Here is a 16,006-nt window from a genome sequence, read left to right on the forward strand (position 1 = left end):
TGTCGCAATGATCCCGGATATATCATATATTAGAAGTTATAAAATGTCACTACAGGTTGTTTTTCTTTTTGTTTATGTTTTTTCTTTATTAAAGTACAAATTATTCTTTGTCAATTTCTATGACTTTGTCAGCCTTTAGATATATACATTATGAGATATGGCATCATATACGTGTATACATGACATTGAAATGTCAAAGTTGCTCAACCCAATAATTAACAACAACAGCAAAGATATCATTGTGCACACACCTACATTTGTACCCATATATCTAGTTACATACTTACACACCACCCAACAACACATACATACATATACATACATACATACATACATACATACATACATACATACATACATACATACATACATACATACATACATACATACATACATACATACATACACACATACACACATACACACATACACACATACATACATACATACATACATACATACATACATACATACATACATACATACATACATACATACATACATACATACATACATACATACGCACACATGAGAAAAATTTCAATTACATTATAAAGCGTTAAATGAATTTTTTATCACGTCATGGGGGGGGGGATATATTCATGACTTTTCCATTTTCATCTCATGACCGGATTTCGACAAACAAATTTGAACAGCCAATCACCATGAATGGATGCTGTTGAATATGTAACGAGTTCTTGGAAGGAGACACGATAATAACAGTGTACAACAAGATGGAGTTATACGTGACGTCACTGCTGTTAAAATGAAACTTTTCAAAACAACACTGAGACGTTCCTAGTACCGAAAACTTTATTTTTACTTTGATTCCATTTCAATTCAATTTCTACCCAACGATGTACTTGATCGCTGAGACATTCGATTTAAGGTCGCAAGAATGTTTTGATTGCCAGTGTTAGATCACGTGATTGCTTAACATATAAATATCCAAAACGGGGATTCCCCTCTTGGTAACATTTCAGGTATTAAGATTACGTGTTTGGTGGAAACGACTGTCAAATTCATGAATTTTGAGGACTGTAATGCTTCTTGATTGTTGTCGATAAAAGCCTGGCAATGTAAGGTAACACAAATCTTATTTATATATGAAAGTTCAGGGTTAAAATTTACATATATAAGTGATTGGGTAGGTGGGTGGTGGTGGTGTTGTGTTATACCTATCTAGTGTTGTACATAGGCTTAATTTTGGTCGGTCAAAATAGCAGTCGATGTGCCTAGGCCTGATAGACACCATAATTCAACATACGACATACCCGGACCATACATAACAAGATTGCCATGACATAGCAAGACAGGGAAGAAAGCCTCAAATGCTTATACATATATAATCTTTTGCAGTTTTCGGTTCCGTCTAATTAGTCAATTACGATATCGAAAGTTTCATCGAGTGCACGATGTGTCCTCTTGTTCCTTTGATTTGGTGCCCGGGGGTGGGGCATTAATTGGGTATACGTATACGTGCCGCCCTTTGGGGTAGGGTTTTTTGCCCTTTGGTCTAAAATGGGTACTGTCATTTTAGAGCTAATTAGTCTAAAATGGGGTCCCCATTTTCACATTTGTTGGGTCTAGTCTAAAATGGGGTATTGGTTTTGGGTCAAAATCGGTCTAAAATGGGGTCTGGGGTTGACAGCATTGGCCACACACCCCTACCAGATCTGACCAGTGGTACCCCCCCCCCCCGGGGATTTGGTGTTGAGTGAATAGCAATCCTTGGTTCACATTGTCACTCTTTCTTTGCATGTCTTGATATTCATCTTTCATGTTTCTTTCCTTTGGTCGCTAATTCAACGGATTCTTAATTCAACAGGTTCTTAATTCAACAGGTGGTTCTTTCACGTCATTCTTGTTGATATCGCTGTATACAATATTCAAAATCAAACCTGGCCATGAATTCATAACGATGACATAAAATAAAGCACAGCAATAGTAAATTTGTATTGTGTCGGATAAGATGATAACACGTTACGTATTAAGAAACAACTTTCTTTACAGAGGAACCCACAAGTAGATCACTGCCTACCATTTCATCTACAATGTCCTTCAAGACACCAGAAGGAAAGGTCATCAAACTAATAAAAGGTGATCTTTCGAAAGAAAAGGTTGGTTTTCTACTTCACTGTGTGTTTGTGTGTTGTTCTATATATGTATGTATGTATGTATGTATGTATGTATGTATGTATGTATGTATGTATGTATGTATGTATGTGTATGTATGTATGTATGTATGTATGTATGTATGTATGTATGTACGTACGTACGTATGTATGTATTTATGTATGTATGTATGTATGTATGTATGTATGTATGTATGCATGTATGTATGTATGTATGTATGTATGTATGTATGTATGTATGTATACATTTATTTTATTTATTTATTTATTTATTTATTCATTTATTTATTTATTTATTTATTTATTTATTTATTTATTTATTTATTCAGCTTATTTGTTTTACACTACAGGTTGACGTGATTGTAAATACTACAGGCGATGCTTGCAATTTAACTGAGGGTGTAGTGTCCACATCAGTACAAACTGTTGCAGGTAAAGCCCTCCAAGAAGAAATTGATGAGAAGAAACCTTCATCTATAACAGCTGGACTCGTTATCGTCACAAGTGGTGCAAACCTTAGCTGTAAACACGTTTACCATGTGTGTATCCTTGGAACTAGATGGGATGGTGGTAAAACTGTTGAACCAGTGAGTTGACAGATATTTCACAAATATGGACTTTTCAGGACTATGTGATTTAGCATACACAATTACGAATATTTTCTCTTCGTGGTATTTTTTGCCTTTAATACCAGATCTAACAGTTGAATTATGTTGAATAGCAGTACTTCATAGATATTTAGAATCTTGAATATTGTCAAAAAAAATATGTGATGGGCATTTAGGCCTAAAGACAAATGTGTCAATCGTTGTAGGAAAAAGATGTTAGGTATTTGTAACTTGTACTGAGCTCAGAAAGCAACTGTTTCTCCCTTACAGGTCAAACTTAAAGAGTAATTTTCCTCTTTCTCAATTAATACAGCTTTTACGGAAAGTGGTTCAGACGTGTTTTCAGAATGCCCACCAATCAGGTATGACATCTATATCCATCCCTGCTATCGGTACTGGTCAACTAAACTATCCAAGAGATATTGTCGCCAAAGTTTTCTACGAAGAAGCTATCTCATTTAGCAGTAAGAACCCAGGCAGTAGTCTAAATGACATCAGAGTTGTGGTATATGATAAGGATACAAAGACAAGCACAGTAAGGATTCTACTAATATCAAATTTATGATTTTTGTGTGACAAAATACAATAATATAGTTTTATTTATTCTTAGAACAAGTTAGAATACTTCTTAAGTAAGTGACTAAAATAAGGAGAGTTAAACTGTAACATTTTTCCACTATTAATCGTACATTATCATTAATAATGTAATTATCATACGTTTTTCCCCTAGAGTTTTGAAGAGGAGATGAAACGGTTCCAGGGGACATCAACAACATCACTAGGTAATTTGCATGATACAATGTACAACTTTCTAGACAGTTACTTTACATACAAATTTTACTTTTTACTTCCCTACCTCTACAGAAAATAGACCTCGTATTGACATGTATACTTATTGATAATACACAATTTTCAGTAAAGATATTGCTGGTTGTCTGATTTAAAAATATACACAGTAACAGCCAGTGTGGGTTTTAAAAGTATAGCTTTTGTTTACAGTTTTTGGTTATTTATGGATCTTTAATTTTCATATCATAAACAGAAAGGTGTAGATAGATTATTTGACACGAAATCTAATACATGTGATAAACATTTTGTACAGTTACTGTGGCTGTAAAGAGTATTACATGTAGATATTTGGAATATTGATTTCTTTCACGTCTTCTCACTATAGGGTCGACAACATCGTTGAAGGAAGAGGAGAGCAGTGTTAGTGGGAAATACAACACTGCAGAGGGGAAGATAGTAGAACTAGTAAAAGGAAACATAGTAGATGAAAAGGTTGGTTTACAACTTAGACGATACGGTTAAAAAGTAACCTGAATACCTAGAAGGAATAAGAACACATTCTGGAAAGGTTTGAAAAGGGACCAGTGTGCTTTGTAAAGCGCATTGTGATAGTTTTATGGAATGCGCTATATAAGAAGATTATATTAGATTAGATTAGATTAGATTAGATTAGATTAGATTAGATTGGATTAGATTAGACCAGATTAGATTAGATTAGATTGCATTAGACTAGATTAGATTAGATTAGATTAAATTAGATTAGACCAAATTAGATTAGATTAGATTGCATTAGACTATATTAGATTAGATTAGACCAGATTAGATTAGATTGTATTAGACTAGATTAGATTAGATTAGATTAGATTAGATTAGATTAGACCAGATTAGATCATATTAGATTAGATTAGATCATATTAGATTAGATTAGATTAGATTGCATTAGACTAGACTAGATTAGATTAGATTAGATTAGACCAGATAGTTTTAGCATCAATTCCTAAGCATACACACTTATACTAATTTCGTTTGTTATGCCAAAAGAGACTGCATAACATATTACTATAACTTTCTTTTAATTATCAGTAACTTGCTTTAGTACTATCGCCGTTTCAAACTACAACCATGCCAAAATTGATGCACATCACGACCATGTAGACATTTATTTTGTAATTTATTTTGTAAACCTAAAATTTATTTTAATGTTGGTATGTACATAAATGCTTTTTTAATTAGGGAATTTTAAATCTTATTCTTTCTTTTTTTGAATAGACTGACGTCATCGTTAATGCAATCCAAGCGTCTAGTTCTTGGAACTATGGTGCAATTTCTTCTGCCATCGTGTCTTCAGGGGGTCAAGCAATTATTGATGAATTCAACAAAGTCAGCAAGGGAGACGAATTAAAAGGTAGTGATGTTGTCGTCACCAGTCCTGGCAATATGAAATGTGGTTATGTTTATCACGTATGTGTCATGGGAACTGACTGGGACGGTGATGGTGCTAATTGCGAACAGGTGAGTATTCGTTGATCATGTGAAACCCTAGGTGCTGTAATTATTATTAATATAGAACTGGTTACAGACACTTATTCATCTTTTACGGAACATATTTCCAATATGATATTTATCGTATTTTTGTATCCTTATCATATCTCAGGTTTTCCGCAATGGTGTGAAAAATTGTTTGGAAAAAGCTGATCAAAACAAGATAACATCTATCGCTATTCCTGCAATGTGTACTGGAGGACATAGCTATCCATTAGCCAGTGCTGCCAAGTTTCTGTTTGAAGAAATTATTAAATTTAGTGCCAACAACCCCAGCAGTAGTGTAGATCATATAAGGATTGTTGTATACCACCAAAACACGAATGTCAGTACGGTAAGTGTGTCATTCATGGTTTCCAGCTATCTTTCCAGCTGTTTCAAACTTAGCACATAAACTCCATTTAATATATACTGTTGTACATTCCATTGTCTGTTTAGATTTTCTGTACATCAAAATGGTTTCGTCCAATTGCCTTCATGATCAGTGGTCGATTGTATGTTGTATGTTGTCGTCGAGACACCTGAGATTATTATATGTTTTAACACAACGATACTACATATAGACAAAGCGAGAATACTAAGTCATAAATGGTGATTAGTAAATAAATATTTCCATATTGCAAATCCGTAAAGTTATTACGTTAAAATGCTGTGTTCTTTTCTAGGTATTTGATCAAGAAATGACAAAGATGTTTTCAACTCCTGACGGGTCCCTATTTGCCTCACACTCGGAAAATCCCAAAAAGCTAATCCTTGGAGTCGGAGGAAAAAGTAAATTGATAGTTTTGTTTTTGTTTTGTTTTGGTTTGGTTTGTTTTGGTTTGTTTTTGTTTTGTTTTGTTTTGTTTTGTTTTGTTTTTTGGGGGTTTTTTTGTTCGCTTCGTTTAGTTTGGTTTGGTTTGTTTTGGTTCGCTTCGTTTAGTTTGGTTTGGTTTTGGAATAAACTCCAAACTGTCAGACTTTCCCCCATCTGCATCTCACCAATTCGTTGGCGGCTGATTGTAAACCAGTCTGGTTGTTCATTTTTTTTCCAGTATGTTAATTTATATTATAATGATTTGTTGCTGTTGAAATATATTAGATTACAAATATGGTGAATAGAGATTTTAACCTATAGATAATTAGCACTATGGACGTCTGATTTCGTCAGTGGCTTGTAAATATAATTAATATAAATTCTTTAACACAATACTTGCATGTATAACTATCTTGATGTTACTACATTTTATGTTTACAGAGCAGTCATCCCCACACACATCGACAAAAGAAAAGAAGACGTCACGTACAAGGCTGTCGGAGGAGTCGGCACACACACCACGTAGAAACGATAGAAATACTTACAAAATGGCTGGAAAAACAATAAAACTCAGAAAAGGCAACATAATCAATGAGAAGGTAAATTTATTCTATGGTTTCCCGTCAATTCGGTATTAATACATCAAAAACTAGTCTAACCATAAATGTAAACTAATTCTAGTTTGACGTTCGTTTATCTTTTTATGTATGTATGTATGTATGTATGTATGTATGTATGTATGTATGTATGTATGTATGTATGTATGTATGTATGTATGTATGTATGTATGTATGTATGTGTGTATGTATGTATGTATGTATGTATGTGTGTGTGTGTGTATGTATGTATGTATGTATGTATGTATGTATGTATGTATGTAGTATAATTTATGATATTCTAAGCCTACCTACCTACGAACGTAATTTATTTCTGCAGAGCAATGTTGTCATCAATGCAATCAGAGCCTCGGCTCCTTGTTTCTACGGTGCAATCTCAAGTGTGATCGTTGGTGCAGCTGGAGGTACACTGTCCTCTGACTTCGACTCTAAGAAACCTGCACAACTGAATGATGGTGATGTCGTCATCACTGAAGCTGGTAACCTGAAATGTCAAAATGTCTATCATGTCTGTGTGATGGGAACTGATTGGGATAGTAGTACTAGTACGAAATGTGAACAGGTAATTTCTGACAGCGTCGTTTCTTTTCAAGTGGGTGTTCTTTCCTTCTGTGAAATTCAGAATTCTCACTTTTGTCATTTCTTTAACATATGCTTGTCACTTCCGTATATATATATAATGATATATATATATATATATATATATATATATATATATATATATATATATATATATATATATATATATATATATATATATATATATATATATATATATATGTTGAGGGTAGAAGAAAATCAAGTCGGGTTTTTCGTCTCTACAAGCCTGTTTCGTGAGTAAATCACTCGTCAGGAGATGTTGATGTATATATATATATATATATATATATATATAATCAAAGCGGTAACAAATATACATGATTCCTGTTTGTCAAATTTGTGTGTTTTTGTCAGTGTGTCACAAGTATATGAAATGAAATGATGTCTGTACCCAAATGCATGTATTCTCCTAGAGTTTGTGGTTTCAATAGCATGACATGTATATTAAAGTATATGTTGTGTCTTTTGGATTTCCTCAGAGCAGAAATTTAAAGTACGGATGGTTATAGGGATGATACAATTACAACCATACACAATGTTTGAACAATCACGTTTGTTTTTCCAAATTATGCAGGTTTTTCGAAGTGGTATCAGAAAGTGTTTGGAAACAGCAGACCAAAACAAGATGAAATCTATCTCCATCCCTCCTATGTGTACTGGTGGCCATAAATACCCATTACATTCTGTCGCCAAGTTTATGTTTGAGGAGATTAATAAGTTTTCTACCAGTAAACCTACTAGCAGTGTCAAAGAAATACGAATTGTAGTATATGACGAAAGCACGGGTGTTTTTAAGGTAAGGTCAAATAAATAAAATAGTGTGTTTCCGACGACCCGACCGACCCAACTTTAAGCCCCCGACCATAACAATTTTTTGCGTGCAAAAATATAAAATGGTAACAAGTTGGTCTTTTTAGATTATAACTGTACAGTCTACAAAACGTGTAACTGTCTTCATTTAGTTCTTCTAATTTACACCACATCAAACTCTCACGGAAGTATTGTGACCAATGAGTGCCATATCTTGGGTTCGAAGGCATTAAAAAAATTTAAAGTAAAGTAATATAAAATTCCCACCTACCTAACCTATATTGTGAAGTCATGTTATCGGAACAAACATATTTTTTTTTTATTTTGCCTAAGTAAATACACTTACGAATGTGCACATTTTATCTTAAAAAATGAGCACATGCACATATAAAAGAACGCATTACTCAATTTGTTATATGGTGTTATATGGTTATATGGTGTATACATTGTGTGTTCATGAACTGACTGCATTTGTAATTTCTTTGATAAACAAGCGATGCCACTTCCTACCATAACACCAATATATTTAACAATATGATTTTAGACATTTTATCAACTTGTTGAATTTCGTCGTTATCCAAATATAATATTATGATAAATCATATTGAATAAAATTGTCTACATTTTAGGCCTTTGAAAGCGAAGTTCAAAAGTTTTCCAAAACTGGCTCACCACAACTTAAAACACCATCAGGTAAGTAAGTAAGTGTGTATGTATGTATGTATGTATGTATGTATGTATGTATGTATGTATGTATGTATGTATGTATGTATGTGTATGTGTGTATGTATGTGTGTATGTATGTCTGTATGTATGTATGTATGTATGTATGTATGTATGTATGTATGTATGTATGTATGTATGTATGTATGTATGTATGTGTGTATGCGTGTGTGTAGGTAGGTAGGTATATATCTATGTGTGTGTGTGTGTGTGTGTGTGTAGTTGTCCATATATACGAACCTAGACGTGTCATTCCTATGTTTTGTACATGTGCAAATATTGCTAAGTATACTGCACTGTATATATCTCTTACTCCCACCACTACGTTTGACTTGGGTGATCATGCATTAACACCGAGAGAAGTGCAGGGAATTCTGGCAATATGACACTGACAGTTTCCTTTTTTTACTTTTATTTTGAAGTGTCGGCAGTTTCTGAAAAGGAGGAAGGGTTCTTTTCCAGTACTTCTAATGGTGTTATAGTGAAACTCATCAGAGGAAATATTGTTGATCAACAGGTTCGTACGTAAAATACTTAAATTGCATTTATCCTTTATTTGTTTAAATTAATTTATTTTTTTATTTGTGAATTTTTGTTTACTTGTTTGTTTGTTTGTTTGTCTGTTTGTCTGTCTGTCTGTCTGTCTGTCTGTCTGTCTGTCTGTTTGTTTGTTTGTTTGTTTATGCCGTTGCGCCTTTCAGGTCTCTGCGAGCATTATAAAAACTGCGCATATAGCAAAACCCAGCCTGTTACTCATCCATTTGTTTTCCTTGTTTTTTTTCAGACAACAGCCATTGTAAACGCTATTCAAGCATCATCAACATCTTGGAACTATGGAGTGATATCTGGTAGTATTGTGGGGGCAGCTGGCCAAACGTTAGTAGAAGATTTCAAGTCAAAGAATCCGGGGACATTGACTCAAGGTTCTGTTGTCAAGACACTACCTGGTAATTTAAAATGTCAACACGTGTATCACGTCTGTGTAATGGGAACTGATTGGGAGAAAAGTACGAACTGTGAGCAGGTAAGAGGGTCGCTTCATTTTAATATATACATTTTACCTTTTTTATTTGATGAAATAAATACAATGGAAGCTAGGTGAATAGAAACAAGTCGTTGTCTTGATCATCAAAACTCTTACAAAATTGCTACATTTTAGGGTTTAAAAAATTCTTACCAATGTTGCTACGCCTTATCGTCTGCCTCCACAAATTCTTATTTTTTAAACAATGCTACATCTTATCGTCTGCATGGGATAGTGATGAAGTACGTTGTAGTACGTAATACGGTCCCTGTCAGGACCTAGACTAATCGTCTGCCTCCACAAATTCTTCTTTTTTAGACATTGGCTACATCTTATCGTCTGCCCCCACAGCAACATATATTTTTAATAAAATACAATAACTAATATTTCTATAGTAAATCATAGTTTCAATGAATACCTTAAATTTTTAATATCAAGAAAATGTTCACAGTAAAGTTTCAATGGCAACATCAACTCCAAGAGAAACTGTGCAAAATCATTATATTATATTATATTATATTACATTATATTATATTATATTATATTATATTATATTAGCATTATTGGATTAGAACAAATACTACTTTGTGATTATAATGTTGACATTTCTATCACAGGTATTTCGTACCGCCATCAAAACGTGCTTGGAGACTGCTGAACAAGATCAAATTGACTCGATCTCAATCCCAGCAATGTGTACCGGAGGACATGGCTTTCCCTTAGACAGTGCTGCAAGGTTTATGTTTGAAGAAGTGATAAACTACAGTGAACGAAAACCCAATTCTCATATACGCGAAATACACATCATAGTATACGATAAAAATACCAGTGTATGTGAAGTAAGTGGCCGTTCAGGGATTGGGAATAATGTTGTAACTTATTTTATACAGAACTACTGTGTATTTGGTTTGTAGGGACGGAATAAGACTGCATTTGAAAAGACAATATTAATGACTTGAAAGTATTGTTGGCAATTAATATTTCTAGTAGATGTGTTGCATCATATTTCGATGTTCTATTTTGCTATCATAATACAATATCTCCCGATTCTTTCATTCTTGGTACATTCATAAATATTATGTAATTATTTATTCTATTATTATATAATTCTCAGATATTCATTTAAACATCATTTAAACAAATCACTGAAACAGTTTCTCAAATATACTAAGTTCGCTTAAAATGTATGTTGCCTGGGTTCACCATCTCTTATCAATAACGTAACTAAGTATGATCGAAAAAGATACAAACTATCCACGTGCACTGCAAACAGTCTTCTTCTCCACATACATACATACATACATACATACATACATACATACATACATACATACATACACGCGCACACTCACTCACTCACTCACTCACTCACTCACTCACCCACCCACCCACCCACCCACTCACTCACTCACTCACTCACTCACTCACTCACTCACTCACTCACTCACTAGGTATAACACATGTAACCGATATATCTTTTTAATGTGGCCAACTTTTTGTTAGGCTTTTGAAGAGGAAATGAAAAAGATGGCATTTTACAAGGATCAACTGATGAGCTCGGTCTATGGTAAGTGGCTGTCATTTAACCTGTCGATGTACAGTAAGTTGCTGACGTCACTAACAAATGTGAAATGAGATTCATAATATGTATTTGACATTCATAAATAAAACAATTAAAAGCAGACTATACAAGCGGTGTCCAAAATTTAGAATAAATACTACAATTTAATGCAGCAAATTTTAGCTCAACGTTCTCTTTCATTTTGAGACAGTGTTTCTGATACTGATAGTATCTAAGCATCATAGAGGACCTGATCTATTCAAACTTTATTTTGAAAGGGCATAAACTGTCATCAAGGATTTTATTATATATTGTACTTGTAAAATGCTAAAAATGTAATAATGAATGCAATCTATTTTATACCTGTAGATACAAAACAACTCCCTACTAACTGGTCACCAATGGCTCCAAAAGAGCGGTGTAAAAGTGTCCCCCTCGATTCACAATCACCCGAATACCAAGATGTAGTGAAACGTTTTCAAGCAACTTGTCCTAATACAATTGTAAAGGTGAGTTGACATCAAAGTCGTTTCGTCTTGGAAATCATTAGAACATTTACATGCAAAGAGTGAAAATACTAGTAACAATTGGATATTTACTGAACGTACAAGATTAAATTTACAAGAACCCATTGAAGCATCATAGACTTGTGTACTGAAGATTATCAATGCTGCTGGTATGTTTGTATTCACTTCCTTAAATGTATCAACAAACCATAACATAACCAAAATTATATACTTTGAGTAGAGACATGTTAAAGATGTCAAGATCACAGCTCTTATAATTTTTTATCATTAGTTTGTCTCTTAAAAAATCGAAGATCTTTGGCCCAGTATATAGTAGTCCAGTATCGCCTTCTAATACATTACTTCTAATATTTGTTTAGATCGAACGCATACAGAATCCAGCACTTTACTACAAATATGACATTTCGAAACAAGATATGGTAATCAAGAACCCTACCGAACAGCAAAATGAACAGTTATTATACCACGGCACGAAAGAAGAGACCATAGAAAAGATAAATAGCCACGGTTTTAATAGAAGCTTCGCAGGAGATGTTGCAGGTAATGATTATTACTTTATATAGCTGGTCTTATAGGTAGATGGATACCGGCATAAGCCGAATGACTGTCAAATAAGTTGCTGGGTTGGCAGAGAGAGAGAGAGAGAGAGAGAGAGAGAGAGAGAGAGAGAGAGAGAGAGAGAGAGAGAGAGAGAGAGAGAGAGAGAGAGAGAGAGAGAGAGAGAGAGAGAGAGAGAGAGAGAGAGAGAGAGAGAGAGAGAGAGAGAGAGAGAGAGAGAGAGAGAGAGAGAGAGAGAGAGAGAGAGAGAGAGAGAGAGAGAGAGAGAGAGAGAGAGAGAGAGAGAGAGAGAGGGGGGGGGGGGGGCAGGCAGACAGATTAACAAATTTCCCATTTTTATCAATGTTTGTGCTGCAGGCGCTAGGTTTGGTAAAGGTGTTTACTTCGCGAAGACAGCTCTCTTTTCAAGCGGATACACCCACATAGACAAGAATGGTAATTGCCACATGTACCAAGCCAGGGTACTGACTGGAGTTTACACGACTGGTAATTCATCATTGAAAGAACCACCTGCTATTGATAAAAGTAAACCAACTGATCTCTACGATAGCGTTGTTGATAATGAAAGAAATCCAGAACAATTTGTTGTCTTTAACGATGCTGTCGCATATCCTGAGTATCACATCATTTTAAAGTGATCTGCTGTGTTAAATAAACCATACAACCTGTGTTGCTATGTTAACAAGTCATATAACCTGTGATGCTATGTTAACAAGTCACATGACCTGTGATGCTATGTTAACAAGTCATATGACCTATGTTGCTATGTTAACAAGTCATATGACCTGTGTTGCTATGTTAACAAGTCACATGACCTGTGATGCTATGTTAACAAGTCATATGACCTATGTTGCTATGTTAACAAGTCATATGACCTGTGATGCTATGTTAACAAGTTACATGACCTATGTTGCTATGTTAATAAGTCATATGACCTGTGTTGCTATGTTAACAAGTCATATGACATGTTTTGCTATGTTAACAAGTTATATGACCTGTGTTGCTATGTTAACAAGTTATATGACCTGTGTTGCTATGTTAACAAGTCATATGACCTGTGTTGCTATGTTAACAAGTCATCTGACCTGCGTTGTTAAGTTAACAAGTCACATGACTTGTGTTGCTATGTTAACAAGTCATCTGACCTGCGTTGTTAAGTTAACAAGTCATATGACCTGTGTTGCTATGTTAACAAGTCATATGACATGTTTTGCTATGTTAACATTACAAGTTATATGACCTGTGTTGCTATGTTAACAAGTCATATGACCTCTGTTGTCTTGTTAACACGTCATCTTTGCAAACATATGTACATACCCACCATGTATAGTTGTCAGCAACTTTCAGAATATCGAGTTCAATTACTTGGTGAGAAATCTGTCACCATCATGTACACCCTTTTGTCATTTCAAATATTGTCCTTATCCAATGATCGAGATTGACCACATTTGAACAGGTTCAATATTCCATTAAGTTATAGTTGGATAGCAAAAAACAAAGATCAAGTTGAATCATTGTATCCTAAGAATGATGGATATTTGATCTTTTTTATAAAGTTTAATTGAAATTATGACTTTAAAAGGGCAAGGGGATACGAAAAAGACATAGAACATATGTTAGTATTTTTCCATTCCGTCCGAATCAATAACTTAGCACAAAAATCATGAATCACAAGTCAGTACTTATTGTGTGTGTGTATGTATGTATGTATGTATGTATGTATGTATGTATGTATGTATGTATGTATGTATGTATGTGTGTATGTATGCATGTGTGTATGTATGTATGTATGTATGTATGTATGTATGTATGTATGTATGTATGTATGTACATGTTGGGGATTTTATGTTGTGTATAGCAATTCATTGAGTAAGAGAGAAGGACTTTGTCTGTTTACACATTGTTTTACAAGTAGAAAAACTTACATTTTCATGAAAGTCTCAATCAATGTTTTATCCATGTGGCCGATGGAAATGTGTTTTCCTTTTATGACACCACATATCTTCAAGAATTGTATTTGATTTTGTTTGTAGTCATATTGAACACATATTGCCTGGCCATGAGGGCTATAGCACCCGTTTATTACACCCAAGGGACTGTGAGTTACCAGAATCACATGCTATTTCCCGAGGCCAAAGGCCAAGAAAAGTATATTATATTATAATTACAGATAACCAGGGTAGAATGTATAGCTGGCTTATATATCATAAATCATTGTTTCATAAAGAAATTCCTGTGAATTATTTTTATTTTATTTTATTTTATTTTATTTTATATTCTTCACCTCAAAAGCATGTGTACTTAAACTTTGAAATATAATAGATTCATTCGCATTCAAGCAGCATATAACACAAATGAACTGTTATTCCGTGGTACTTGTATGTTATAATTGTACTCAGTTTTATTTGGGGTTTATTAACATGATGACAGCTTATTTTCATAAATATTACAGTAAATCATGTATTAAACATTCTTGCAAACCAGAGCACATATTATTTCGTTTGAAGTAACAACAAATGTACCTCTCACTGAGTCTCAGCGGTGCGTCTTGGATGGTGCCGTAAAAGAGGCTGTAGTTTACGACGATGGTATTAAATCATTATAAATATACTAGAAATTATGTGCTGTTTCATTCAATGGTCAAGAGATCTACAACACATATACTTAAAGTTTGCTAATTTATTGAGGAAGCTGGAAAACGAACGTTTTTATTGTCTCACCTCGTCCTTCAACACCAGATGGCGATGTCATAGATATATCAATGCATAATGTACTATTATTACAAGAAGGACAGGTAGGAAAGATATTTTTTTATCTTCGGATCTGTTCAAATGTTCTCTTCATATTTACAGAGGTCAATAGAGACTTCTCATCGATATAATTGTACTTTCTCTACTATACGCAGAAGACATCGTTTAGAACGCTGTATTCGATAAATTCCACCATGTTGTTTTGATCACACGAGGCATTGACGTCTTCAAATCTCACTATTTCTTACACGACAAGATATTATGATTTTTGACTGACGTCATCACACACACCTGTATGTGGTCACACATTGACCAATCAGGTTTGAGGTTGTGTCCACGAATTAGCAAGTCATTGCGTGCAACAGGTCAGTGATTGGCCAATCTATTTTAACCATGTTTCACTTCCGGAACACGTGTTTTTGTCATCATATGAGATTTGGTTTGGATGGAAGGACATGAAGTTGAGGGGAGTATGGCTTTTTCCATGATTTCAAGAACAGACTGGTGAGTGAAACTGAATCCCTGTGACTTCTACATTTTTACATCGCCTTCTAAAAAATTTGTTTTCGTTCACAAGTCTTGCTCGGTAGGCCTCAAAATCCCACGCGATTTCACTGACCACTGAATTATCACTATGATATCGCCACTCAGTAAGTCTAATTATTAGCCATGATCTGTTCTAATTGCACATTCTACACCATTCCACGTAGTTATAGAACATATGATATGTCAAGTGTGGTACGTTTTCCAAAATATGTACCGCACTCGCATTTTGTCTGATGGAATTTTCTCTCCGTTTAGTAACATCTTAATATTGTCAAAACCTACGAAAATTATCAGTAAGTTAGAGACACCGTTTACCACAATTCTGACTGCTGTGTGGGTGTACAGCAATATCGTATGATTGTCAAATCGAATAATATATTGACCCCACACTGTAGTGTTAAAAAAATATATTTTCGACCC

At 34.3% G+C, this 16,006-nt stretch overlaps 1 protein-coding gene across 4 annotated transcripts in view; it reads left to right on the forward strand.

The window, feature by feature from the left end:
• The window catches only part of LOC144450706 (protein mono-ADP-ribosyltransferase PARP15-like), a 39,242-nt gene extending 25,268 nt beyond the window's left edge, over window positions 1-13,974 (forward strand). The window contains exons 1-20 of one of the 4 annotated variants that reach the window (XM_078141371.1): window positions 955-1,079; window positions 2,014-2,120; window positions 2,486-2,722; window positions 3,057-3,278; window positions 3,474-3,525; window positions 3,918-4,024; window positions 4,802-5,044; window positions 5,187-5,408; window positions 5,740-5,845; window positions 6,312-6,469; window positions 6,807-7,049; window positions 7,662-7,883; window positions 8,527-8,590; window positions 9,043-9,137; window positions 9,405-9,644; window positions 10,262-10,483; window positions 11,148-11,211; window positions 11,575-11,714; window positions 12,092-12,272; window positions 12,648-13,974. In XM_078141371.1, coding sequence (XP_077997497.1) covers window positions 2,055-2,120; window positions 2,486-2,722; window positions 3,057-3,278; window positions 3,474-3,525; window positions 3,918-4,024; window positions 4,802-5,044; window positions 5,187-5,408; window positions 5,740-5,845; window positions 6,312-6,469; window positions 6,807-7,049; window positions 7,662-7,883; window positions 8,527-8,590; window positions 9,043-9,137; window positions 9,405-9,644; window positions 10,262-10,483; window positions 11,148-11,211; window positions 11,575-11,714; window positions 12,092-12,272; window positions 12,648-12,928 — 3,165 coding nt within the window. In that variant the 5' untranslated portion in view covers window positions 955-1,079; window positions 2,014-2,054 and the 3' untranslated portion in view covers window positions 12,929-13,974. Of the gene's footprint in view, window positions 1-954; window positions 1,085-2,013; window positions 2,121-2,485; window positions 2,723-3,056; window positions 3,279-3,473; window positions 3,526-3,917; window positions 4,025-4,801; window positions 5,045-5,186; window positions 5,409-5,739; window positions 5,846-6,311; window positions 6,470-6,806; window positions 7,050-7,661; window positions 7,884-8,526; window positions 8,591-9,042; window positions 9,138-9,404; window positions 9,645-10,261; window positions 10,484-11,147; window positions 11,212-11,574; window positions 11,715-12,091; window positions 12,273-12,647 lie in introns of those variants that run through there. The other 3 variants (XM_078141370.1, XM_078141369.1, XM_078141372.1) reach the window with 3 other exon arrangements.
• The last annotated feature ends 2,032 nt before the right edge of the window (window positions 13,975-16,006 follow it).

This window comes from Glandiceps talaboti, chromosome 20 (assembly GCF_964340395.1).
Source record: "Glandiceps talaboti chromosome 20, keGlaTala1.1, whole genome shotgun sequence".
Classification (NCBI taxonomy): Eukaryota; Metazoa; Hemichordata; class Enteropneusta; family Spengelidae; genus Glandiceps; species Glandiceps talaboti.